Source organism: Megascapheus bottae, unplaced genomic scaffold (assembly GCF_031878675.1).
Source record: "Megascapheus bottae isolate mThoBot1 unplaced genomic scaffold, mThoBot2.hap1 HAP1_SCAFFOLD_40, whole genome shotgun sequence".
NCBI lineage: Eukaryota > Metazoa > Chordata > Mammalia > Rodentia > Geomyidae > Megascapheus > Megascapheus bottae.
The window spans coordinates 6,039,606-6,067,458 of NW_028327715.1; the positions used below are offsets into that span (position 1 = coordinate 6,039,606).

Here is a 27,853-nt window from a genome sequence, read left to right on the forward strand (position 1 = left end):
CCCTAGCAGAGATATACAATAGAACAAAACCTAGATACATAAGCCCATGTCGTATGACACTAAATGAAAGGACCTCCAGGATATAGAAACAAAAGCCATATAATGAGTGATTGTTGTCCTTAATGTACTGTTATCTCTCATCTCTTTTGCCGTCCCTTGGTTATCTCATATTGTTACAGTATTTCACCTTGTTATCTGATATATTGTATATACGTATATTTGGTTATTTGAAAACAGATAGGGAAGGGGGGGAAACAAGATAATGTTCCGGGGGGAGGGGAGGGAAATGGGGACCAAGACATGAGAAAGGGTATCAATGTATGTGAAGTGATGCACCTTCAATCTGGTGAATATAATGTAACCCTTCTATTAATTACAAAAAATATATGGGAAAAAAGAAATGATTGTATTACTGCATGCTATCATCACATGATGGAATTCCAGTAGAAATAGACAGCTAGATAAACTACAGAATATATTGAAATACATAGAAGTAGAGCAAAACATTTTTGAACGGTTGGTTGATGGTTATTGGAGAAATATGGGGGGATATGTAATCAAGTCTAGAAGATACCTGACAATGTGCTTTGTTTTCATCCTGTAGCGATATCTTGTCTGATACTACAACAAAACGTGATGAACTTAACAACAATGAAGGGTATGTTCTGAACATATATGCACCACTCACCTAGGTATACTTATAGATATTAACATGAATGTAGGTACAGACACACATGAAAGTATAGTCAAAGAAAGGAAAGTGATTTAGATTAGAGAACTTTCTTGGAAGTATTGATGACAATACAGGATTTTTGATATTTTTCTAAGATGCATTGGATGTAATATCTGCAGCTACCTTTCTAAAACCTTAGCTGTCTTAAGAATAAATATCAAGAATTCTTCTTATTCCTAATCTATTGTAATGGCCAAAGCCAATTCAGTGTTTTGATGGAAGCCCCAGCAGGATAAGAAACTACTCTGCAGGTGCTCCATTATCTCCAGCTAGAGGATACAACACCAGCATTGATCCTCCTCCTCCTACACCACCACCTCCTCCTCCTCCTCCTCCTCCTCCTCCTCCTCCTCCTCCTCCTCCTCTTCCTCCTTCTTCTTCCTCTTTCTCTCTCTCTCTTTCCCTCCCTCCCTCCCTTCCTCCCTCCCTCCCTCCCTTCCCCCTCTCTCTCCCCCCTCCCTCCTCCCCTCTCTCTCCCCCTCCTTTCCTCCCTCCCTCCCTCCCTTCCCCTCTCTCTCCCCCCTCCCTCCCTCCCCCCCCTCTCTCTCTCCCTCCCTCCCTCCCTCCCTCCCCCCCTCTCTCTCAGAATGAGAAAAGACTAGTCCTTAGGGAAGTTTTAATTTGAAATATGTTTTCCTATAATGGCTCACCTCCAAGGTGTATTTCAAGCCTTAAACAAAATTCTGCCCAACTACGTGTCAGATGTCTATATCAAGAGATGATGATGAAGACACGAGAATCTTTTTGGGCCCGTGTTTATCCCGATGTACCTCATTTCATTGCTCTGGGAATTGGGTTGGCCAATATATAATGACTTGACTAGGTTTCCAGTTGTTCATGGAGAACTGACAGCTGAGGACAGGCCCCTCATATTGTATGTGCTTTATTTAGTGGATGAAAAGTCTCTTACCATCAAGTCAGGGTTAGAATTTTATGTGAAAGGTAAATATTACACTAAAGATTCAAAACTTGGTGTATGGTATGTGTATGTTTGTTTCCTCATATATTCTGGATGTGAAGGTGAAAAACTCATGAAACATAAATGTAAATATTTTAGTTGTTTATTAAAAGCATTTCATTATAAAACTGGTGTATAATATCCCTTTAAATTGATATTATACAGGACTTTGGTGTTGGTTAATCTTGTACAATGCATGTACTTTTGTTTGGATTTGCACCAAATTTTCGGTTCCTAAGACCAACAGATCACTCTTTTCCTTAAAAGGTAAAAAAGCCATATCAAGAGAGACAAAATGTGACTGATTTTATTTTTGTTCACATTTTACAGCAACCACATGAAGAAAATTGCAAATAAAATTCTACTGTCTCTATCATTCAGGTGGGTAAGACTGTAGAAATACAAGCAATGAAGTATGTATATAAAATATAACATCAATATTTGAAGTGAAAAGAATCTAAGAAAGTCCAAACTGAGCAACAAGAGTTTCTACTGTTAAGATGTTGAAAAATAACCCGTGTGTGCCTTCATACTATAATCCAATTGATCTTGGAAAATTGTCTTAAGCTGGTCTTATAACTCAGAAAAAAATGGCATTTAAGCAAGTCTATGTAATGACATATGGCTATGTGTTTTTCTACTCATGAAAGTAAGTAAATATAAGTTGGGTGCTGGTGGCTCACATCTCTAATCCTTGCTGAAAGCTGAGGATTACCAGTGGAAGCCAGCTTGGACAGGAAAGTTCTTGAGATTCTTATCTCAAAAAAATGACCCAGAAAAAGCCAGAAGTGGCATTTTGGCTCAAGTGAGTTTGCTAGTCTTCAGCAAAAGCAGCTCAGGGACAGCACCTAGAGTACAAGGCTCAGGAATGGAAAAGGAAGAAGGAAAGACAGAAATACTGGAAGAATGAGAGGAGGGGTGTGAGGGAGAGGGAGAGGGAGATTGAGAGGGGGAGGGTGTGGGAGAGGGAGAGGGAGTGCAAGGAAGGAAGGAGGGAAGCAAGGAAGGAAGGAAAGTAGGAAAGAAGGAAAGAGGGAAAAGTATGGAGGGAGTGAGGAAAGAAGGAAAGCAAAAATAAAGGAAAGAATAACAACGAAGTGTTAAACTTTTGGAAGTATAGGTTGTATTCTAATAACTCCCTTATTTATGTGATTCCTCCATTCTGGAAACACATTCCTTAGGCTTCCACTCTACATATGAGAATAATTTTATACTGTGCCTTAGAGTACATAAAAATTAATAGTATTTTCATTTGAGTTTCAGTTTTAAAGACTTTGAAATCTTCTCAATTCATCGTCATAACAACATAAACGATACAATCAACCAATGGGTAGTTCGTTTAAAATATGTGACAGAAAGGCTTCAAAGCACTTAGAGTTCAATTCCATAAATATGTATGGAATTGAATTCTTTTTCATGTGTCCATAGCTGCGCAAGGAGTACCCCCAAATAAATAATCATATACATGTTAAAATCCTCAATAAAAATCTTAGGATCCAAGTGGGCATTAGTCATTTTAGGGCCTCATGCTTCCTGGACAGGCATTTTACTGACTGAACTAGACTTCTAGCCCTTCCTACTTTCTTATTTCTGAGATAAGGTTTGGCCTTTTACTCTGACTGGCCTGGACTTCAGTAGGAAGATTGAAGTTGCCTTACTGACCTGGCTGGGACAAGAGGCTCACATCATCACACCTAGCTTGTCTTGTTGAAGTGGGTATGTGGAATTTCTTTGCTGGGGCTGGCCTTGACCTGGTATCCTCCTCAGTCTCATGAGTAGCTAATATCATAGCTATGAACCACCGCACACAGGTAGGTAGTCCTTCAAGCGCTAGGTCAGTTATGCCTTCACTGAGCTTTAACTATTACAGTCTGACAAAGATTCAGATTGATGACTTTTAATGTGCTAAAAGAAACTGATAGATTCATTTTCAGAATTTATCAATATTTAAAGAGTTTATACTGACAGACTAGTCATTTCATTTCCATTTTTGTTCTAGCTTGCAGTTATTGTGTGGTTTCTACATACCCTCCAGTATACTGTTTAGGAGGGAATGTTGTTCACTATTCAGTGCTTCTATTGGATAAAAAAACTGAACAATGTTTTTAGATAGGAATGCACTAATTCTTCATACCACTGGCCACTATAATCTTAAATAATGTCTTTTTAGCATCTGACATATAGTTTTAGGAATTGTTGAAATGTGGTGCCAAACTCTCATTGTCTTTATTTATTTTAGGATTTTGGCAATACTACTGATTTTTGTAGATCTTGGTCTAATGGTAACAGATATTACAGTTACAACCAGCAAACTCCATATTCCATTAGAGTACAGATCACTTTCCCTTGTGATTGCTATATTTTTCCTTTTGGATGTTGTTCTACAAGTATTTCTGAAAGGGTAAGTTTTGTTCTCTCTGAAGCCTAAATCTGAAGAACCCTACTGAGACTGGCTCCTCCACCAAGTAGCTCAGGCTCACTATTTCCCTTAACTGTGTGCTTGAAACTCCCATTTATCTCCTTGATTTACACAAAATAACATTTATTTGCCAGTCCTGGTGCTTGAACTCAGGGCCTGAGCACTGTCCTTGGACATTTCTCAAGGCTAAAGAACTACCACTTGAGCCACAGCACCACTCCCAGTGTTTTTCTATATATGTGGTGCCAAGGAATTACACCAGGTTCTTGGTGCATGATAGCAAGCATTCTACTAGGACAAACGCCCAGCCAAATTTTTTTCAGGATACTAAATTAATTAGAAGATCAATCCAAACAAATGTGTGCCTCTTGAAAAGCATTCTTGAAGCCAAGGCCCAAACCCAGATTTTCATTGAGTAGCTTTAATTAGTTTTATATTGCTTGAGACACTCTCATGGAGTAGTTGAGAAAAGTCTTTGAACAGATAAAGCTTAAAGGGATTTACCAAAAGGGACCAGGTAATTAATATGTCAATGTGTATGTTAAGAAGGAGAAGTATGAGTGCCAGGAGTCTGTCTTAATGGTGGAATGCCTGCCAAGCATGCAGAAAGACCCAAGTTCAATTCCTCGGTTCCACATATAGAAAAAGCCAGATGTGGTGCTGTGGCACAAGTAGTAAAGCTCTAACCTTGAGAAAGTCCAAGGACAGTGTTCAGGCCCTGAGTTGAAGCACCAAGACTTGAGAAAAAAAAAAGAAGAAGAATCTGGGCCCAGTGTCTAATGCCTGTAATCCTAGCTACTCAGGAAACTGCGATCTGTGAATCACAGTTCCAAGCCAGCCCAGGTGCTAAAGTCTGTGAGATTCCTATCTCCAGTTAACTACTAGAAAACCAGAAGTGTTTCTCTGGCTCAAGTGTTGCATGGTATCTTTGAGCTAAATAGCTCAGGGACAGTACCCAGTCCCAGAGTTCTGCCCCATGACTGTTAAAAATTAGAAGGAGAAGTATATACTTGAGGTCTATAGATCAATACTTTGATTCTGACTGGAATTTCAAGTAACGTTTGATAGTATGTGAAATACTAGATACTGCACTCTAACTAGTCCCGAGTTCATTGAAAGGAAAAGTTTCAATGAAAGCATCTGCAGGTGATGTGGAGATTGCTTATCTCATTAGTGAGATGTAGCAAGAAAGAAATAGATTGCTTCCCTTTCCTGCTTGCTGGTTTTCTGAAAAGTAGGATGGGTGAGGCAAGCCTTGGGGATGGGCTGCTGGGTGAGTCAGGCACTGGGTTTCCTAGCCTCCCTTTCTCCAAGTCATTTCAGAAGGCAGTGTATGTTCTTTCCTGAGGACTTGTTCTCCTTCTTCTCTTGAGCAAAGCAGAGTTATTCACTGCCAGGTTAGTCTGATCCTGACAGACTGCCTCAGAGTGTGAAGATGCTTTTCCTGGAGGACTAGTGCTCACCTCTGCAGGAGTCAGTGGTGGAGAGGAGTCTGGTAGATGGATGTCGGTCTTTGTCCTTTTAAGGACACAGCAGCCCCGTGGGATTCCATTGTGAGTTCAGAAGCGCAGTTCATACCCATCTCATATGATACTCATATATTGATCTGGGGATAGTATGATGTACTGAAATTGTTGCTCAACAGAACTGTTGCATTTGTCTTCTTCCAACTCCATGGGAGAAGGCAGTGCATACCTCTTGTCCAATGGATGGGGTAGATGGCTTATTCATTAAGCTTTGATTGTCATCAGGTATGCAAGTATGTAATAATACAAATTTACTACTTGAATACCTTCCACCAGTATTATGTTTTCTCTTTCCCAAATCCAGTCCATCCATTTCATAGAATCTATTACAATAACAATTTTAATGAAGTTGAGTCAAGTACTTTTTGCTCTAAAGATTTTCCTCTATCCTCTTAAAGAAGATAACCATTTTTTTACTTTCTCTTACAGGAAAAAGCATTATTTTTCAGATTTCCTCAATATTACAGATGCTGCCATCACTATCATTATTTTATTTATGGACATCACATACATATTCTTTAATGCTACATTTTTTAAAGATATCCAAAGGTAGGAAGCCCATGACTTAACTGTCACATTTTTCTTTCATTTGTTCCTTAATTTGTACTTATTCTTGGCTTAAATTGTGTATATTGAACTGATTTCTGTTTAAGTTCTGAACCTGATACATTTTTTGAAAATAAAATATTAGGGAAGATGACATGGATTGAGTGGTAGAGGCCTACTTAGCAAGTGTAAGAACCTGATTTCAAGGGACTGTAACACAAAAATGGAAGAACAAATGAAGGGAAAATGATACATTTTCATACCCTTGAGATCTAAAAACAGACAGCATTTAAAGCCAGTTAAAGGTGTCTTCACTAAAGTACTTCCATTGGATATAGGAACTGGAACATCATTTTGAAATCCCCCCTTGATGATCTACTAATCTGCTTTTCCTAATGTTGCAAGTGTATTGACTTGAACATGTATGAAGTTTCAGTGGCTCTAGTTATACTTCTCTAAAAAATAGCCGATGGAAACCAGGAAATCCCGTATATGGCAACCCAGATAATGGATTTTTGCAATGGCAGTTTGGTAAAACGAAGAATGTTAAGGCAAAGTTAAAGCAGTAAGGGATTACTAAGTAATATGTGTATGGGTGTGGCTGTCTGTATCTGTGTCTGTGTCTGCCTCTGTCTCTATCTCCCTTTCCCTAAATGAGATAGAAAAATACCAATGTACATTGGAGGGCTAATGTTAGGAGGCTTTTAGCTATATTCATTAGAAGTCAAAGAAATAGATCCTTCTTACCAAAATTTCTGAGAGGTCCAGTGTGATCCCCAAGTAAATATTGCTTTGGCTAGGGTTTGGATCTTGAAAATAACCTCAATCCATATGGTCCTTCAATGGGCAACCTCAACACTACTTGAGACCTTGGTAGCAAGACAACACTTGAGGTAGCAGCTACAGCAGCTGAATCAAGATGGATCGGAGTCAGAGTCGTGGTCATGGCCAGAGGTAGCAAGAAGGATGATAAGGACAAGAAAAGGAAATATGAAGCACCTGTACCAACTAGAGTGGAGAAATAGAAGAAGAAAACGAAGTGACCAGATGCTGCCAGCAAACTGCCACTGGTGACACCTTAAACTCAGTGTCGCTTGAAATAACTGAAGTTAGAGATAATTAAAGATTATCTTCTCATGGAAGAAGAATTTCTTAGAAATCAGGAAGAAATGAAGCTATTAGAAGCAAAGCAAGAGGAGGAAAGATGAAAGGTGGATGACCTGGGGGGGACCCTGATGTCGGTAGGCACCTTGGAAGAGGATCACTGATGACATTTGTGCCATGGTGTCCACATCTGTGGGCTCTGAGCACTGTGTCATCATCCTTTCCATCCTGGACAAGAACCTGCTGGAACCAGGCTGCTCAGTCCTGCTCAACCACAAAGTGCATGCGGTGATAGAGATGCTAATGGATGACACGGTCCCCCTGGTCACAGTGATGAAGGTGGAGAGGCTCCCCAGGAGACATATGCAGATATGGGTGGCTTAGACAACCAAATCCAGTATATTAAGGAATCTGAGGAATTGCCTCTCACTCATCCTGAATATTATGAAGAGATTGGTATAAAACACCCATCATTCTCTATAGGCCACCTGGCACAGGTAAAACTGTTGGCTAAAGCAGTAGGAAATGAAACATTGGCCACTTTCTTGAGAGAGGTGGGCTCACAACTTATTCAAAAGCACCTAGGCAACGGGCCCCTACTTGTATGGGAATTGTTTCGAGTTGCAGAAGAACACGAACCATGCATTGTGTTTATTGATTAAATTGATGTCATTGGCACCAGAATGTAAGATTTGGACTCTGGAGGTGAGAGAGAAGTTCAGAGAACCATGTTGGTGCTGTTAAGCCACTTGAATCGTTTTGATTCAAGGGGGGATGTGAAAGTGATCATGGCCCCAAACCAGATAGAAACTTTGGATCCAGCACTGATCACACCAGGCTTCATTGGCAGAAAGATTGAGTTCCCCCTGCCAGATGAGAAAAAAAAATAAGCTCACCTTCCACATTCATAAAAGCATGACTGTCCTGGCAGACAACGTGACTCTAGATGACTTGATCAGAGCAAAGATGATCTCTCTGGGGCCAACAATAAGGCAATCTGTACGGAAGCTGGGCTGATGGCCTTGAGGGAACACAGAATTAAAGTAACAAATGTAGACTTCAAAAAATCTAAAGAAAATCTTGTTTATTAAAAACAAGAAGGCACACCTGAGGGACTCTATCTCTAGGAACCACAACTGCCTCAGGAAAGTGATGGGAGTTTTCCTAGCTCTCCACTGGGAAGCCATTAGTGCCTGCCCAGTGGAAACCATGGGTCAGATGATTTTACTAAAAATTCCCCTTTGTCTTAGGAAATGTGGCTTGTAGGTCTCACATCTGGCAATCTCTGTTGTCTATGCTGTGCAGCACTCTGCTTCCCAATAAAGTGCGTTTTTCAGAAAGAAAGATAGAAAGGAAGAAATGAGGAAGGAAGGAAGGAAGGAAGGAAGGAAGGAAGGAAGGAAGGAAGGAAGGAAGGAAGGAAGGAAGGAAGGAAGGACAGAAAGGAAGGAAGAAAAGAAGAAAGAAAGAAAGAAGGAAAGAAAGAAAGAAAGAGAGAGAGAGAAAGAGATAGAGAAAGAAAGAAAGAAAGAAAGAAGGAAGGAAAGAGAGAAAGAAAGATGAAAGAAAGAAAGAAAGAACACATCAGCCTCCACCCTAGACCACTGAATTGGAAACTCTGGGATCTGTGAACCATGGTTGAAGCAGTTCTGCCAAATGAATCTTGTTGGACATGTCCACACCTTTGTGTTTCTGAATGGAGGAGAAACACCAGCCAGTATGGTTGGGAAGTATTGCAACCTGTTCCCTGCCTGATATGCATGTTGTAGCTGTAGGGAGCCTCTGTTACTAAAAGGAATAACACCAATGTACAAACAATCAAAGTTCATTTGGGGGGACGATGAAAACTAAAATAGTCTATAAATCTGAATGAACTCATTACTGTTTGTCCAGACAGTAATTTCTCAATCTTAGCATTACTGATATTTTGAGAAGATAGTTATTACTTGGGTAGGGAAGAGAGGACAAAAACATCCTATCATTCTTCCTAGATTCATATTTATTGTAGGGTGTTTAGCAGCAGTCCTAGATGTGATTAGCACCTGCATCCATTTGGTTGTGACCACCAAGTATGTCCATATGTTACCCAGTGTCCTCTGGGATGAGGGGTATAGCTGACTGTTAGAGCACTAGAGCAGAACGTGGAGGCCATGGGGGTGGTGCAGAGCAATGTAACATATGTACACAGATTTAAACGTATGTATTGATGAACTCTTCTCTTTCTGAACTAAAAGTATGTATCTATCAATTTTTAGAATGATTGTATTCTTTCGGCTTCTGAGGCTCATAACACTTATGAGGATCTTTCACCTTGCAACTCAGAAAAGACATCTAGAAAAATTAATCAGAAGACTGGTAAGTGGGCAGGACACGTTTGCTTCCCATCCTGGTAAAAGTTTTAGGTAGCAATATCAAATTCTTTGTGGTTGACTTCTGTTTTACAGCTTCATCATTTTTGTTCCTCTCAGGTGTCTGGCAATAAGAGACGATATGCCAAGGATGGATTTGACCTAGATTTAACTTACATCACTGGTTTGTGAAACTTAACTGTTGATTGACTTCTCTTAATTATATTACTGTTTTTTGAAACTTGTCATGTGATTGACTTATGTTTAATCCACATTTTCCTTTGAAGTAAGAATATTCCCTTTGATTTTCCCAAACTACAATGTTTTTTATCTAAGGCACATTGGTTTGTGCTTTTTGTTTTTGATTTGTTACTACGTTGGCTTCTTTGGTGGTTCTGGGAAAAGAACTCAGTCTCTTGCTTGCTTGGGAGGCTCTCCTACGTCTGCCACACCACTAGCACTTTTTATGTAATTGTTATTTTCAAGGTAGGCTCTTGCTTTCTGTCCCAGCTTTTCTGAGCTACAGTTCTTCTACTTGTATGCCATTGTACCAAGCCATTTATTGAGATGAAGTCTTTCCATGTTCCCCAGATCTTTGCCTCCTGAATAGCTGATTTCCAAGATTGAGCCAAAAATGCCTAGCTTTTTTGCTTTCTCTCTCTTCTTTTTTGTTTCTCTTCTTTCTTCCTTTCTCTGTCTCGCTTACCTTCTCTTCTTTCTTCTTTCCTTCCTTCCTTGCCATACTCTCAAAGTATTTTTCTCAATGATTTCATAGGCTACTGTGTTATGGTAATATATTGGTAGATTACATCTGGGCACAGGTAATCTCATTCATTTCAAACCAAGTCTCCCTAGTGGTTAGACAGTAAATACAATGCAATTTTAAGTGGCTCCATTAAAATTTCACTTATTATTTATTCAGTTTTGTTTGCTATCTAAGCATCCAAGAGAAAGAGACCTTAATCTTCTAAAATCCCAGAGAACAAGTTCATTATCCATGAGGTCAGGTTTGCTAAGGGAAGACGGCTTCAAACACTAAGTTCCTGTTGAGCCTAAGGATATTATGATATTGCATAACTTATTTATTTACTTTTGTATTGTATTGTCAGTCCTGGGGCTTGAACTCAGAACTTGATAACTGTCCTTGAGCTTCTTTTGCTCAAGGCTAGCACTTTACCAGTAGAGCCACACTGCCACTTCTTGTGTTTTCTGTTTATGTTGTCCTGAGTAATCCAACTCAGAGTGTTTTTGCATGCAAGTCAAACGCTCTGCCACAAAATCACCTCCCTAGACTTCTATTGCTTCATCTTAATGCATCATCTTGGTTATGTCACTATCATATCAACTCTGTACTCTGAGAAAAGAACCTGGATAGATGTACAAATAATTTTTGTTATTATTGTTGTTCCCATCTGTACTGACTTTCCTAATAGGGATTCTTTTGCTTTCCAGACCGTCTTGTCGCCATGTCATTTCCATCCTCTGGGATACATACATTCTATAGGAATCCAATGCAGGTAAGCATATTTGTGCAGCACAGAGTGAACTCTATAGACTCAAGAGCTTAGTGTTGACCCAGGCAAAGCAGTGTTCTACCATTTTATTCTTTCTGGTGAGAAATCATAAAAGCATGGTATCAACTTGCTTTTGTTTATGCGAAGCCCTGGAGGTCCTACTGATTCGTAAGAGCACCCATTTATTTATCTCATGATAGAGTGGTTTGAACATTTGGATGGGGCTTAATGGAGTGGTTCCAATGATTAGGTACAGGACTGGCTACTTCACTGGGCTGATCTGGGCATCTCTGATCAGTTGCCGCTCCTCTGAGGACTGGCTAATCTGAATTGGCTTTTCTGATTGCCTCTCTGTTATTATGTCTCTTCTCCCAGGCAGCTAGATCTTGGGGACCATTGAGATGGCCTTAGGAACAGCAAGCAAATGAATGTAATTACATTAAGACTAAGTCTTCAAGTGAGTGTGAGTGGCCTTGAATTCATTAGCTAAGACAAAAATGAATTACAAAAGCAGTCTGGATTCAAGGATCAGAAAATAGTCTCCATCACAGGATGAGAGGAATTGTGTCCCCATATGTAGTCTTTCAGGGAGAAGAAAGCCATGTCTAAAAATATATATGTTCTTTCACATAGATTCCCTGATAATTAAATAAGGGAAATCCCACTTTTGGCTCTGTAAGTGACTAACTTAATTTTAAGCCCCTTGAAGCTCCTTACTAAGAAAGCACATAAAATTTGGGGTTAGGGATATATGTACGTATGTATTCACATACAGTGAATTCCTGTAGTAATTCCTACTGTTTTTCCTTAATGAAATATAATTGGAGATCTGTGTATGGGTTCATATATAATGTATATACATTCAGTGGTCAATGACAGGAAATGCTCTGATGGGTGATCACTCAGTGTGTGAACAGCAATGAATGTACTTGAAGTAAGTTCCTGGAATTCTCAGCAGCTTCATCCCATAAGAGTACTGTTGTGTAAGCTGGGCATCAGTTATCCAAACATAGCCTCAGGACTACAGGTCTCTTTCCCCACACAAGGCAAATAATAAATGCTCCACAACTCTTATGAGACAAGCGAGCAAGTCCTAGTAGTAGAGTGCTTTCCTAGTATGCATGAATCCCTGGGTTCCATTCCTTGGGATCACATTCACAGAAAAAGCCAGAAGTGGTGCTGTAGCACAAGTGGTAGAGCCCTAGCCTTGAGAAAATCCAAGGAGAGTACCTGGTGCTGAATTCAAGCCCCAGGATTGGTAAAAAAAAATAGTGTAAGAGAAAATGTAGAACCTCACTCATCATCAGAAAAATGCAGGTAGAAACCACAATGTGATAGCACTGCAACATTCCACAAGCATGACAATTATTGAATAGTTAAGAGGTAACACATGCTAGTAAACTTGTGGAGAAAGATGGCCCATGGCAAGCTATTGATGATATCAATTAGCATAGACATTCAAGAAAACAGTGTGAAGATTCTCAAACAAATCACACTTCAATGATCTTGGGATCCAATCATACCTCGACTGGGTATTGATGCGACTTAAAGAGATCATTATGTGGCAGAGACATATGTACCCCTGGTTAAAAGCTCACTGCTCAGCAGTGAATAGCCAAGGGATGAAATCCACCTCTTAAGTTTCCATTCCAAGGTGAATGTTGTGGCACCTCTACATGATAGTGCATTGTTTACTCCTGCAAACAACTGTCTTTGTCAATAACACAAAAGGAGAAGTTGTATGTTAATCAAATAAGCCAAATGGCAAGTATGGAATATGTGAAATAAAAAAACATTGATCTCAATGAAGGTGAGCCTAGACTAGTGAATATCAGAAACTTGGGTGAGTCAGAAGGAGGAAGGTTTGGACAAAGGTTGATCAATGAGCAAGAGATTATAATGACATAAGAGGTAACTTTTCGCTGAGCTGTTACACAGTAGATTGATTACACACAACAGCATTGTGTTATATATTATTAAAGAAGAAAGGATTTTAAAGTTTCACTATGATGTTATCTAATGCTTGACATAATAGTTGTATTTAACCTGATTTATGTACATGTATGTATGTGTTTTTGTATGTGTATACGCATATACATGTGTGTGTCTCAAAATCTCATGTGATACTTAGTAATCTGCATGACATTTATTCTTCCGTATGTATCAATAAAGAACAATACGGTACCACATACCTAGAAAAAAGCCTGAAGTGGTGCTAAGGCTGAAGTGGTAGAGCTCTAGCCTTGAGAAAGTCCTAGGACAGTGCTTAGGTCCTGAGCTCAATCCCAGGACTGGCAAACAACAACAACAACAACAAAACAATTGGTGTTTAACTGAAAAACCATCATTATGTAATGCATGCTTATATAAATAAACCTTTACTGATGCAGACTCCACATTGCCCTCATCTTACATTTGTCTATTAACGCAATTATGTATGAGGGCATGCAATGAACACCACTATCAAATTGTTGACTATGTTCTGGCATTTATAATCACTTTTTAAACACTGAAAGTGTTCTTTTGATTTTTGATTGCCATAGATCAGTTTTAATGTTTCTTGAGTTTCTCATAGAAGAATCATATGGTAGGTCTTTTGTAACTGAGTTTCTACCAGCAAAAGAAATTCTAGTTTTGTGCCCTGGTTGTTCTTTTAAAAATAGGATTAATATTTATGGATCTATGGAAAATGCACGCACAGAAAGTATAGTGTTATATACTGCTCCAAAGTGTCATGAAATGCATTATATTCTGCAAATCCATTTGGTAGAAAGGAAAACATGCAACTATGACAAAATAAAGCTGGAGGAAGAGATGTAAATTTGGCAGCTGGAAGTTTTTGAGTGGACATTTTATAGCTCATATGACTTTAAATATTTGAGTTTGAAAACAATGAGGGTAAACATTGTACTTTGTGTTGATCTGTACATCATAAACATAACACTGAACAAACTTAATTCCTGAGGAGGCTAATCAGGTCATATGTTCCTGCTTGTCCTTCAAAGGGAAGAAGGTTTCAGCATTGTATTTTGAACAACACTGAATATAGAAAGAAAAGGGTCAGAGTGCAGATGCGTGGAACACAGCCACAGTTACTGGAGAAACAAACACAGTGAGGAAGCATCAACAAGTCTGGCCACTTCTGTATGCAGTCAGACCATGTCCCTTTGCCCCTAAGTCAAGTAAAAGCTACTTTTGCTGGAAAATACAATGTGTTCTTGATCTTAGCCATGCTCTCTTGTAGTCACTTCATAGATATCTAGGGATCCAGGAAGAACAGGATTTATAAAACTGCAAAAGGCAGACTGCTTTCCAAACACAATGCCTTTTCTTGTCATCTTGAAGAGAAAAATCCAGAACTATAAACACTGGCCAGGCCTCCAGAGACAAAGGCTAAGGGCAGGTCATTCAGACTGAGACTTGGACAGATTTAACATGCCTACCTTAATGCCTTCAGCACCTTCCTGTTTAATCTGAGGGTCTATCTGGAGATAGACAAGGATTAGAAGGCATGAATGTTTGGCTGCTTTGTCCTTCAGAACAAGGGGGGAGCTAGTGTATACTCTTAGGTCAAAAGAAGCATTTCGCAGACTTGAAGAAGAAGAAAATCAGAAGATTAAAGCTGTGACAAAAGCGTTTTCCAAAGTAGAGAGCATGTTTTACTAGTATCTTTAAGTAGTTGTACAAAGGAGCCGCCTTCAACAATATAGTTTATGAATGTATTTATCTTTTTTAGGAAGTGGCTTGTTTCTTCAACACCAGACATCCTGAGCATTATTTTGTATACAACCTTTGTAGTATGTATATCACTTTAATATATTTGCTACTGTAGATATGTAAGAAAGTCACCTTGGGTATCTTTCATTTAATTGTAAATATTACATAGTAAGAAGTCAGATCAGAAATCTCTGTATTGCGCTGGTGCTGTGTAGTAGGAAAAGTGAGCTTGGCAACACAACATTCCCTAAGAAAGAGATGGGCCAGTGAGAGCGAAGAGGCAGACTTACAGAGGAAGTGCTCAGGAAAGATCTGCTCTTATGCTCAATCAACTCTTCCTGCCTTTAATGCCAGATTGTATCACAGACAATTCAGCAAGTATGTTCTATGATCCACCAGAAAGAGTTGGTGATGAGAACAAGGCGCGTGATGAGAAACGACAAAAGAAAACAGAAGAAAGAGAAGAATGTGCCCCCGGTTTCTCTGCTGTGTCTGTCTTCAGTTTTTCTCCTGTCTAGACATTAACACCTGTCTAGATTTTTTTATGGTGGTGTGGGGTTTTTTTGTACTTTATTTAGGGTTAATATATAGAAGGGTTGCAGTTAGATTTTTTTAGGTAATGGTTACTTTACTTCTCAAACCATGATACCCCTTCTCATGTTTTTGTCTCCCTTTCACTGTCCCCTGATTTCCCAATCATGATTTTTATGTACATTTTTATTGCATTTTATTGTCAGAATAAACATTTAATGATATTTTCAGGGACTGAGCATTTAGACAGCACCATTAACCTCTGCTTAGTGGTACCTATGTAGTATGATAGAATAAGCAGTCTAGAAGATAGAATAAGCAGAATGCAGGATGATAGGATATGCAGTCTAGAAGATCGAATAATCACTCTGTTAGAAGGTTAAAGGTAAGGAATATGAAGCATGAGCTGATTTTAAATTACTTGGGATGAAAAAGTCTTTAAGGACAAGAATCTGTCCCTAATGTCCTTCATGTCTCCTTGACTCTTTTGTCCACTGGTCTGCCTGTGTTCCTCTCAGGACCTTTGTGCTGGTGATGTTAAAAATCCTTTTAGAACAATGGAAAGGAGATAAGAATTCCTAAGAGAAATTTTAAACTTCGTTCCTAACTTTCATGTCAGTAGGCATACAGCTCTGACACATATCTCATTTCTTTCAGGCGAACAGTCTTATGACCCTAAGTATTTTCATCACCGTGTGCATAGAATAATGATAGAGGATCACAATGTCCCCACTCTTGAGTAAGTCTGATGCCACACAGATGGTCAGAAAAGCACTAAATTCACTGGGCTTGAAATTTGGGAATGAATTTTAATTAACTAAAAATTTTTGTTAAACCAGAGAGATGGTTTCATTTGCTAAAGAAGTCATTGCCTGGTTATCCAAGGATCCTCACAACATCATCATAATTCACTGCAAAGGTGGAAAAGGTAATGATGCTTTCCTTTCTGTCTCCTTTGTAAAAAGATAGTTGAGAATAAATATTGACAGGCAGTAGGAAGATACCTACTGCTACTCCTCAGATAGATTCATCATTGCTAACATATTGATATTGTGTTTAAAGGATGAAAGAAGCAAAGAATACTAAAAGGAAAATAGAGAAGGGGAGGGAAGAACAAAGGAAAAACTAATGTAAAGAAGGGAGGACAATGAGCTACTTCCCTTAATTGCTGATTATATGGGTTTACCCATGTATACCTGCCTCCCCCAAACAGTGTTCAACTTCAGGATGGTATTGCATTTGTATCTCATTTGCAGCGATGCCTTTTTCTTCTTTAGCTGACAGTGCTGCACTTATGTATCATGTAAATGTAATACTTTCCTATTTATATACAATGTGGAATGCTGAATGAAGCTAGTTAACAAATGCATTCTCGCCTTGGGCTTTTAAGATGCTCTTCCCTGTTACCTAGTGACATTGAGAATTGTTTCACAAATCTGTTGGCCACTTTAAGGTTTCGTTTTCAGAAATGTCTTTCCAAGTACTGTGTCCTACCACACTGCCTTTTGATTCTTGGGAGCGTGGGGTGATTTTGTATTGTTTCTTGGCATTAATATGGTCGGAACCCAAGGCCTCACACGTCCTGGGGCCCTTTACTACTGGAGCCACTTACATTCCTCATACCTGTTTGCTTTAGTCATTATTCACATTGGTTCTCACTTTTCATCCTGAATCCAGAAAGGCCTAGACTGTGACCCTCTTTAACTTTTTCACACACTTGGGTTCATGGATACATACTGTGATGCTCTACTTTTTACTTGAGAAGAATTCTTGTATAGATTTGGGCTTGCCTTGAATGACAAACCTCCCCATTGTCTATATCTGAATAGCTAGTAATACAGCCACTACGGCTGGCTGGCTTTGTGTTTTGTGAGCATTTGTTTGGTTTTGATTGAGTCAGGATTTCCCTATATAGTCTCAAGCTTGTTATCTTCCTGCCCTTGCCTCTGTGTGCTGAATGGCAGAAATGGCCACCATACCTCCCTCTTTGTCCTGCTTTAGGAAAGGTTAATGTATTGTCTTGCTATTTGTGTTGTTTCTTAAGCCATTTTGGAGATTCTCTGGTTCCATAGCGTATACCTCTTTGCTCAGCTGATTATCTACTTTATTTTTAAAAAATTTAATGTATAGAGGAGTTACAGTTATATTTGCCAGATAGAAGGTGCCAAACTTCTCACACATGTATATCCCGTCTCATGTTTTTGTCCCCATTTCCCTCTGCCCAACCCCTCCCCTGATTTTTCCCCTCCTATATCAAATACACAAGTAAACATCTAGATAATATACCAGGTAACAAAGTGGGATACTGTAACAATATGAGATTAACCAAAGGGCAACACAAGAGTAGAGAGAAGAACATGATACATTACAATAACAGTCACTTATAATTAAGCTCTTGTTTCCATGTCCTGGTAGTCCATTAATTTGGCCTCATCCTATATGGCATTATGTGTGTAGGATTTGAGCTACTGTGTTCCTCAGCTAGGGGCAAAGTAGATGTGTACTAATTATTACAAATGGGAATCCATTGAGCCTATGTTTCTTTCAGTATTTCACTTAATATGATTTTTTCCAAGTTTTTGCATTTCCTTACAAATCGTGTAATATCGTTCTTTCTGATGGCGGCAGATGGTATGTGTATACATACCACATCTTGGTGTTTCAATCTCTACTGAGGAGCATATGGGTTGGTTGCATACCTTTGCTATGGTAAATATTGTGGCAATGAACATTGTTGTGCTAGTGGCTTTAGTATGTCCTTGTTTCTGGACTATTAGGTAAATGCCAAGTCGTGGAATTGCTGGGTCATGGGGTGATCTATGTTTAGCCTTTTGAGGAACTGCCACACTGCCTTCCATAGTGGTTGAACGAGTTTGCACTCCCACCAACAGTGTAGTAATGATCCCTTCTGGCCACATCCCAGCCAGCATCTGTAGTTATTGCATTTCTTGATCATGGCCATTCTAACTGGAGTGTGGTGGAATCTCAAAGTTGTTTTGATTTGCATTTCTTTTATGGTTAGAGAGGTTGAGCATTTCTTCATGTGTCTATAGGCCATTCTTATTTCTTCTTCCGAGAAGACTCTAAGTCTTGGCCAATCTTTTTATAGGATGGTTATTTCTTTGGAGCTTAATTTTGGAATGATTCCTTTTTTTTAGCTATAGGTATATTTTAGATATGAGGCCTTTGTCTGTTGTATAATTAGTGAAGATCTTCTCTTACTCTGTGAGCTTTCTATTTAACCTGCTACCTATGTCCTTTGATGTACAGAAGCTCTACAATTTAATGCATTCCCCTCTGTCCTAGCTATATTTAATTTTTTGTGCTTGTTTGGTCTTTATTAAGAAAGTTTCGACCTGTGCCAGGGGGACTTAGTGTATCTCCCATTCCTTCTTGTAAAGTTTTTAAGATCCATTTGGAACCAATCCTAGTATAGGGTGACATAGAAGTACCAACTTTAATTTTCTGGAGGTGCTTAACCAGTTCTGCCAGCATCACTTGTTGAAGAGGCTGTCTTTCTTCCATTCTATTTTTTGGGCTCCCTTATCAAAGATTAAGTGGCCATCGGTTTGTGCGTTGATTTTTGGGCCTTCAATTTGATTCCATTGGTCTTCTGCCCTATTCTTGTGCCTGTATCAAGTTGTTTTGATTACTGTAACTTTGTAATAGAGTCTGAAATTTGATATGGATATTCCTTCGGAGTTGCTCTTTCTGCTATGTAGGGTCTTTTATTATTCCATATGATATTGTGGATTTCTTCTTCAATTTCATTAAAGAATGACATTGGGCTATTGATGATTATTGCATTGAATTTGTACATAGCCCTTGGCAGGATTGCCATTTTCATGTTGTTAATTCTTCCAATTCAGGAGCCTGGGAAGTTTATCCATTTCTTCAGATCTGCTTAAATTTCATTTTTCAGGTTTTTAAAGTTTGCATCATAAATGTCCTTTACATTCTTAGTTAATTAATTCCTATGTATTTTATTTTCCTTGAGGCTATTGCAAATGGAGTTGCTTTCCTGATTGCTGCCCCAATCCCCTCATTGCTGGTATACAGGAAGGCTGTTAATTTTTGAGGGTTAATTTTATACCTGCTACCTTGCCAAAGTTTCAAATCAGCTCAAACAACTTGCAAGTTGAATCTATAGATTTCTTTAAATAAAGAATCATGTCATTTGCAAAGAGGGCAAGTTTCACTTCCTCTTTCCCTGTTTGGATCCCCTTTCTACTTGCTTCTTTTCTTATTGCTCTGGCTAGGAATTCTATACTATGTTAAAGAGAAGTGGAGAGAGTGGGCATCCTTGTCTCATTCCTGAATTTAGTGGAAATGGCTTTAGCTTTCCACCACTAAGTATAATGCTAGCTGTGGGTTTGTCATACACAGCCTTTATTATACTGAGGAATGTTCCATGGATTCCTAGTTTCTCCAGAGCTTCTAGCATAAAGGGGTGTTGGATCTTGTCAAATGCCTCTTCTGCATCTGTTGAGACAATCATGGAATTCTGGCCCTTGCTCCTGTTGATGTGTTGAATTATAGGAATTTACTTGCGTCTATTGAACCAGCTTTGCACCCCTGTGCTGAATCCTGTTTGAGCATAGTGCATAATTTTTTTTCGTAGTGTATAATTTTTTGAGGAGTTGCTGAAGATGGTTGGCCAGTATTTTGTTGAGCAGTTTTGCATCAATATTCATCAAAGAGATGAGTCTTTCTTTGATGAGTCCCTATCTGGTTTTGGGATGAGGGTTAGGGGGGCTTTGTACAATGAGTTTGGCAGAAGAGTGTTCACTTTCAATTTCATTGAAGAGCTTGAGGAGTATTGGTGTGAGCTCTGTTCTGCTGGCCTCATAGAATTCAGCTGTGAATTCATCTGACCCGGGGCTTTTCTTGGATGGGAGGTCTCTTATTGCCATTTCTATTTCGGGACTTGACATAGGTCCGTTTATTTGGACTAGGTCTTCTTGGTTCAGCTTGGGTATGCTAATATTGGCGAGAAATTCATTCATCTCTTCTAGATCCTCAAATTTGTTGGCATAAAGTTAGAGATGTATTCCATTATGATGTTCTGTACCTTGGTAATTTCTGCTGTGATATTTGCATTCTTGTCTATGATTTAGTTTAATTTTGTTTTGTTTTGTTTTGTATTTTGGGGACCTCAAATCTAAAATATATCAGCAGCTCAAAAAATTGAATGATTCCAAAACTAATCTCCAAATTAACAACCATCCCATTAAAAGATGGGCCAAAGACTTAAAGAGAGTCTTCTCTGAAGAAGAAATAACAATGGCCTATAGACACATGAAGAAATGCTCAATATCTCTGGTCATAAAAGAAATGCAAATCAAAACAATTCTAAAATTCTACCTCACTCTAGTTACAATGACCAGGATCAAGAAATCTAATAACAACTGATGCTGGAGGGGATGTGGCCAGGAGGGATCACTACTACACTGTTATTGGGAGTGCAAACTTGTTCAACCACTATGGAAAGCAGTTTGGCAGCTCCTCAAAAGACTAAACAGAGATCACCCCATGATCCAGCAATTCCACCACTTGGCATTTACCCAATTGTCCAGAAACAAGGACATACTAAATCCACGAACCCAACAATGTTCATTGCAGCACTATTTACCATAGCAAAGATATGGAACCAAACCAGATGTCCCTCAGTTGATGAGTGGATCAACAAGATGATGTGGTGTTTATACACAATGGAATTCTATGCTGAGGTCAGACATAATGACATTGTCCCACTTGTAAGGTAATGGAAAGACTTAGAAAAAATCATATTAAGTGAAGTAAGCCAGACTCAAAGGAACATATGCTCAATGGTTTCCCTCATTTGTCACAATCAGTAGAAACCTTGGGCTCTCCTAGCAGAGATTTACAATAGAACAAAATCTAGTAAGCACCTCCAGGATGTAGAAACAAAAGCCATATAATGAGTGATTGTTGTCCTTAATGTACCATGTTATGTCTCATCTCTTTTGCTGTCCCTTGGTTATCTCATATTATTACAATATTTCACCTTGTTATCTGATATATTTTATATATACTTAACTGGTCATTTGAAATTGGATAGGGAAGGGAGGAAATCAAGATGAATGGGGGAATGGGGGAGGGAAATGGGGACCATGACATGAGAATGGTATCAAAGTTTGTGAAGTAATGCACTTTTTATCTGATAAATATAATGTAACCCTTCTATCAATTACAATAAAAGATGTATGGAAAAAAAGAATCATGTCATCTGCCAAGAGAGAAAGTTTCACTTCCTCCTTCCCTATTTCAACTTCCTTTATGTGTGGCTCTTGCCTTATTGCTCTGGCTAGGAAGTCTAATACTGTATTGAACAGGAGTGGAGAAAGTGGGCATCCTTGTATCATTCCTGATTTCAGAGGAAATGGCTTTACCTTTTCTCCATTTACTTTTATGCTAGTTTGTAGGGTGGTCGTGTAAGATTATACTGAGGAATGTTCCATGATTCCTACTTTCTCCAGAACTTTTTGCATCAAGGGGTGTTGGATCTTGTTAAATGCCTTGTCTACATCTATTTAGATGATCATGTGATTGTTGTCCTTGCTACTTTTGATGTGATGAATTATATTAACCCACTAGCATGTATTGAACCAGCTTTGGATCCCGGTGATCAGTCCTGTTTGATCACAGTGTATAATTTTTTGATGAGTTGTTGAAGTTGATCGGCCAATATTTTGTTGAGCAGTTTTGCATCAATATTTATTAAAGAACTGGGTCTCTGGTTCTCTTTCTTTGATGAGTTCCTGTCTCATTTTGACATGAGGGTTAAGCTGGTTTCATAGAATGGGTTTGGTAGAGAGCCTTCACTTTTAACTTCATTGAAGATTTTGGGGAGTTTTGGTGTGAGCTCTTCTTTGAAGGCCTTATAGATTTCAGCTATGAATCCTTCAGGTCCTGGGCTATTCTTGGATGAGAGGTCTCTTATTGCTTTTTTTGTTGTTGTTTTTTATTGTAATTAGTAAAAGGGTTACATGATATTTGCCAGATAGAAGGTGCATTAATTCACATACATTGATACCCTTTCACATGTCTTGGTACCCATTTCCCTCCCCCCCACACTCCCTCCCGTCTTGGTTTTCCCCCCTTCCCTATCAAATTTCAAATATCCAAATACAAATAAATTCAATATATCAGATAACAAAGTGAGATACTATACCAATATGAGATAACCAAGGGATAGCAAAGGAGATGAGAGACAACATAGTACATTAAGGACAACAATTATTCATTATATGGCTTTTGTTTCAATATCCTGGAGGTCCTTTCAATTAGCTTCACATTATATGGCTTTATGTATCAAGATTTTGCTCTATTGCAGATCTCTGCTAGTAGAGCCCAAGGTTTCTACTGATTATGATGAATGAGGGAAACCATTGAGCCTAAGTTCCTTTGAGTCTGGCTTACTTCACTTAATATGACTTTTTCTAAGTCTTTCCATTTCCTAACAAATGGGGTGATGTCATTCATTCTGACAGCAGCATAGAATTCCATTGTGTTCAAATACCACAACTTGTTGATCCACTCATCAACTGAGGGACATCTGGGTTGGTTCCATATCTTTGCTATGGTGAATAGTGCTGCAATGAACATTGTTGTGCTAGTGGATTTAGTATGTCCTTGTTTCTGGATGGTTGGGTAAATGCCAAGTAGTGGAATTGCTGGGTCAAAGGGGAGTTCTATGTTTAGCCTTTTGAGGCACTGCCACACTGCTTTCCATAGTGGTTGAACGAGTTTGCACTCCCACCAACAGTGTAGTAGTGATCCCTCCTGGCCACATCCCCTCCAGCATCTGTTGTTATTCGTTTTCCTGATCCTGGCCATTCTAACTGGAGTGAGGTGCAATCTTAGAGTTGTTTTGATTTGCATTTCTTTTATGACCAGAGATGTTGAGCATTTCTTCATGTATCTATAGGCCATTTTTGTTTCTTCTTCAGAGAAGACTCTCTTTAAGTCTTTGGCCCATTTTTTTAATGGGATGGTTGTTACTTTGGAGATTAGTTTTGGAGTGATTCAATTTTTTGAGTTGTTGATATATTTTAGATATGAGGCCTTTGTCCATTGTTTGGTTGGTGAAGATCTTCTCCCACTCTGTAGGCTTCCTGATTAGTTTACTAGCTATGTCCTTTGCCATACAAAAGCTCTGCAGTTTAATGCAGTCCCACTTATCCAGCCTTTCTCCGATTTGTTGTGATTCTTGGTCCTTATTAAGAAAGTTTCGACCTGTGCCAAGGAGGCGTAGTGTATCTCCTATTCCTTCCTGTATTGTTTTCAGTGTGTCAGCTTTTACCTCCAGGTCTTTGATCCATTTGGAGTTAATTCTAGTGCAAGGTGACAACGAAGGATCCAGCTTTAGTTTTCTGCAGGTGCTTAACCAGTTCTGCCAGCACAACTTGTTGAAGAGGCTGTCTTTCTTCCATTCTATTTTTTTGGCTCCCTTGTCAAAGATTAGGTGGCCATAGGTCTGTGGTTTAATATCTGGGTCCTCAGTTCTATTCCATTGGTCTTCAGGCCTGTTCCTGTGCCAGTACCAAGCTGTTTTGAGAATTATAGCTCTGTAATAGAGTCTAAAGTTTGGAAATGAAATTCCTCCAGCGCTGTTCTTTCTGCTAAGAAGTGTTTTTGCTATACGGGGTCTTTTATTATTCCATATGAAATTTTGGATTGCGTTTTCTATTTCTTTAAAGAATGACATTGGGATATTGGTGGGTATTGCATTGAATTTGTAGATAGCTCTTGGCAAGATTGTCATTTTCACAATGTTGATTCTTCCAATCCAGGAGCATGGGAGGTTTTTCCATTTCCTTAGTTCTGCTTTAATTTCCTTTTTTAGGGTTTTAAAGTTTCCATCAAAAAGGTCCTTTACATTCTTAGTTAAGCTAATTCCTAGGTACTTTATTTTTTTTATTTTTTATTGTAATTAGTAAAAGGGTTACATGATATTTGCCAGATAGAAGGTGCATTAATTCACATACATTGATACCCTTTCACATGTCTTGGTACCCGTTTCCCTCCCCCCCAACACCTCCCACCCGTCTTGGTTTTCCCCCCTTCCCTATCAAATTTCAAATACCCAAATACAAATAAATTCAATATATCAGATAACAAAGTGAGATACTATACCAATATGAGATAACCAAGGGACAGCAAAGGAGATGAGAGACAACATAGGTACTTTATTTTTTTTGAAGCTATTGTGAAAGGAGTTTCTTTCCTGATTATTGCCTCGTTCCTCTCACTGTTGGCGTAAAGGAAGGCAGTTGATTTTTGAGGGTTGATTTTATAGCCTGCTACTCTTCCTAAGTTTTGAATCAGCTCAAGGAGCTTGGGAGTATAGTCTATCCCACTTTGCAGATGACATGATTCTGTATTTAAAGAATCCTATAGACTCTTATTGCTTTTTCTATTTCATTACTTGAAGTGGGTCTGTTTAGTAGATTTAGATCTTCATGGTTCAGTTTGGTTATTTCAATATTTGCTGGAAATTCGTCCATCTCTTCTAGATTTTCAAATTTGTTGGCATGAAGATTTGACAAGTAATCCCTTGGGATGCTCTGGATATTGGTAATTTCTGTTGTTATATTGCCCTTCTTGTCTATAATTTTGTTTATTTAGGTGTTCTCCCTTCATTTTTTGATCTGATTTGGTAAGGGTCTGTCAGTTTTGTTAATTTTTTCCAAGAACCAACTCCTTGTTTGTGGATTCTGGGGTTTTTTGGATTCTTAATTCATTTGATTCTGCTTTACTTTTAATAATTTGTTTCCTTCTACTAGATTTTGGTTGGGTTTGGTACTCTTTTTCCAGCATTTTAAGTTGTACCATTAAATTGTTGGTTTGAGATGTTTCTGTAGTAAAACGTATGAAACACACACACACACACACACACACACACACACACACAGAGCTCACCACATCCAAAGTCACAAACAAGATATTCTATAAAATGAGAAGTTACCTTGTAACTTATAAGACCTATAAAAATTACAAAGTAAGTCTATGATTAGTGTTTTGAAGAAGACCCTCCATACTGATTTCTCTAGTGGATAGACTAATTTCAAACCAACCAACAGTATACTAATATAGTTCATTCTCACCTTTCTGCTCCATACTTGCCAGCCTTTGCTATTGTTTTTTTTATGACTTCCATTCTGCCTTGGTGTGATGAAATCAGCACAGATTCTATTTGTATTTTCTTTATGGTTAAAGAAGTTGAACATTTCTTTAGGTATCAATTAGCCATTTGCATATCTTCTGAGAACCAGACCTCAACATGAATGACTTCTCACTTGACATTTAAGATACTTTGTTTTTGCCCTTGTGAAAGTTTCAACCAGGCACTGGTAACCCATGCTACTCAGGAATGTGAGATTTGTGGCAATCCAGGCAAAAAAAAATCCCTAAGATGGTTGTCTCTGTTTAACAAACAAAAGGCTAGAAGTAAAGATAATATGACTGAATTGGTAGAGTACCTTCTCTTGATCAAAAGAAGCCAAAAGAGTTCATGAGTTGAAGCTCCCAAGACATATGCTCACGATGAGATCCATCCTCACTGGGAAGGCACGTCCTCAGTCCAAAATATGTGACTCAAATTGGCAAGCTGGAAAAGGCAAAGGCTAAGGAACTGGCTACTAAGCTGGGTTAGATGTGCAATGTTGATTTCTCTGTACATGAAGATAATAAATCTGTTCTTCCTCCAGTGGAAAAAAATGTTTAAAGAATAGATGAAAAATGTGTACTTTTCAGGTGAAAGGGTATGTTAAAAATTAGATTATAAGGATGAATATAGAAAGAGAAAAGAACATATTTTCAAACTTAAATTTTGTAGGACAAAACTAAGATAAAAGTAGAAGGTAACAGAAGAGACTTAGAGGATTAGTGATTTGAAGCAGGAAGAAGTCAAGGATTTGCTATAATTGTCAAAGTATTTGCTACAAAACACTATCACACACACACACACACACACACACACACACACACACAGGCAGAGGCAAAGAGAGAGGGAGAAGAGAGAAAAGCAGGCATGTAAGCTGAGGTAGAAAGTAAGCAAGAACACTACAGCAAAATACTTAGAATTATATAATCTGAGGAATAGGAATATGCGTATTCATTATGCTTGTCTCTCTACATTCTTATGTTTGCAAATGTTCACAATACAATTCAAATAATGCAATTACATAGGGACTACAATTCTAGTTGGTAATGTGGGTTCCTGCTTGCATTTGCACTCAGCACCTGGCACGTGCTTGGCCAGCATTCTCCCACTTCAGGTACATGCCCAGCTCTGTTTTGCTTCAATGCTTTTTTTAGATAAAGTACCTCCTACATTTTCCTGAGCTGGCATCAGTCTGAAACCCATTTCTATGTCTCCCACCCAATGAGGGCTGTAGATGTGAAGCACCCGGCCCATCTTGCTGGTTGAGAATGAGGTCCTGTTTATTTTGCCTAAGCTGGTTGGAATCACAACCATCCTGATCTTCCCACCTGGGAATCTGGAATTATACATGAGGACCAGTGTTCTTTTCATTACATTAATGAAAAATAAAGTCTTAATATTTCTCAATTGGAAATTTTGAGACAGCAACACTTCAGAAGAAACAGTACCAATACCAAATGAGTATTTGTGAGTGTATTTTTACACTGGAACAAAGGTTTCTTGAACTCATTTCTGCTCTTTTCTAGGACGAACAGGCACAATGATATCTATTCTACTTCTTGCCACTGGCACGTTTTTAACCGCAAAGGTAGGAAAAAGGTTTTGATACTTAGTCTTTTATATGTATTGAATTTGCTAGTTCTGAAGCATTCATGGTACAATATTAAGGAAATGCTTAGCTCATGGTGATTAAGTGAAAGTGAAAGCCTGGATTAATGCAGCCTTGTTTAATATGCAGTTATTTACTGGACTTGTACCCTTGTATTCTTGCTCTGGGCCAAGCCTATAGTGAGAGCAGTGAGACACAAATGCGAGGGAATGTCCAAATTCAGAATTACTAAGAAGAACAGCATTTTAAGGTATATTTTTTACCATCTATAAGTAGTTGCCATTCAAAAAAGCAGTTTGAGAATTCAGTGCATTGTGAGTAAGGTCATTCGTTCATCATTCTCCTCCCTCCATCTCCACCCACTACTTCCTTCCTATCATTTCTTTAATGTTGTAGGATATACACATGACTTTGTAATTCCGTATTTAAGAAATAAGAATCAACGTTTTCTAAAAAGCTATATCCTCATTAACTGACTTATGTAATTGTAGCCTCTCTGTACAACACCTTTATAATGAGTTTTAAAAATATTTTTATTGTACTTAATAGGAGGGTTACATTATTTTCGCCAGATAGAAGGTGCACTACTTCACATACATTGATACCCTTTCTCAAGTCTTGGTCCCCATTTCCCTCCCCCAACTCCCACCCTCATCTTG

General features: G+C 38.6%; 2 protein-coding genes across 3 annotated transcripts in view; both read left to right on the forward strand.

Annotated features, from left to right (window-relative positions):
* The first annotated feature begins 1,451 nt into the window (after positions 1-1,451).
* Positions 1,452-16,104, forward strand: LOC150039440 (phosphatidylinositol 3,4,5-trisphosphate 3-phosphatase TPTE2-like). The gene is made up of 7 exons (XM_090327836.1): positions 1,452-1,528; positions 3,931-4,092; positions 6,066-6,185; positions 9,542-9,641; positions 9,755-9,818; positions 11,087-11,151; positions 16,054-16,104. Exons 1-7 carry the CDS (start codon positions 1,452-1,454, stop codon positions 16,102-16,104), a joined length of 639 nt encoding a protein of 212 aa, XP_090183962.1.
* LOC150039441 (phosphatidylinositol 3,4,5-trisphosphate 3-phosphatase TPTE2-like) overlaps positions 16,069-27,853 on the forward strand; it is a 28,141-nt gene continuing 16,356 nt past the window's right edge. For both annotated transcript variants that reach the window (XM_090327852.1, XM_090327853.1), the window contains exons 1-3: positions 16,069-16,135; positions 16,236-16,324; positions 27,112-27,173. In XM_090327852.1, the coding sequence (XP_090183978.1) occupies positions 16,104-16,135; positions 16,236-16,324; positions 27,112-27,173 (183 nt within the window). In that variant the 5' untranslated portion in view covers positions 16,069-16,103. The remainder of the gene's footprint in view (positions 16,136-16,235; positions 16,325-27,111; positions 27,174-27,853) is intronic.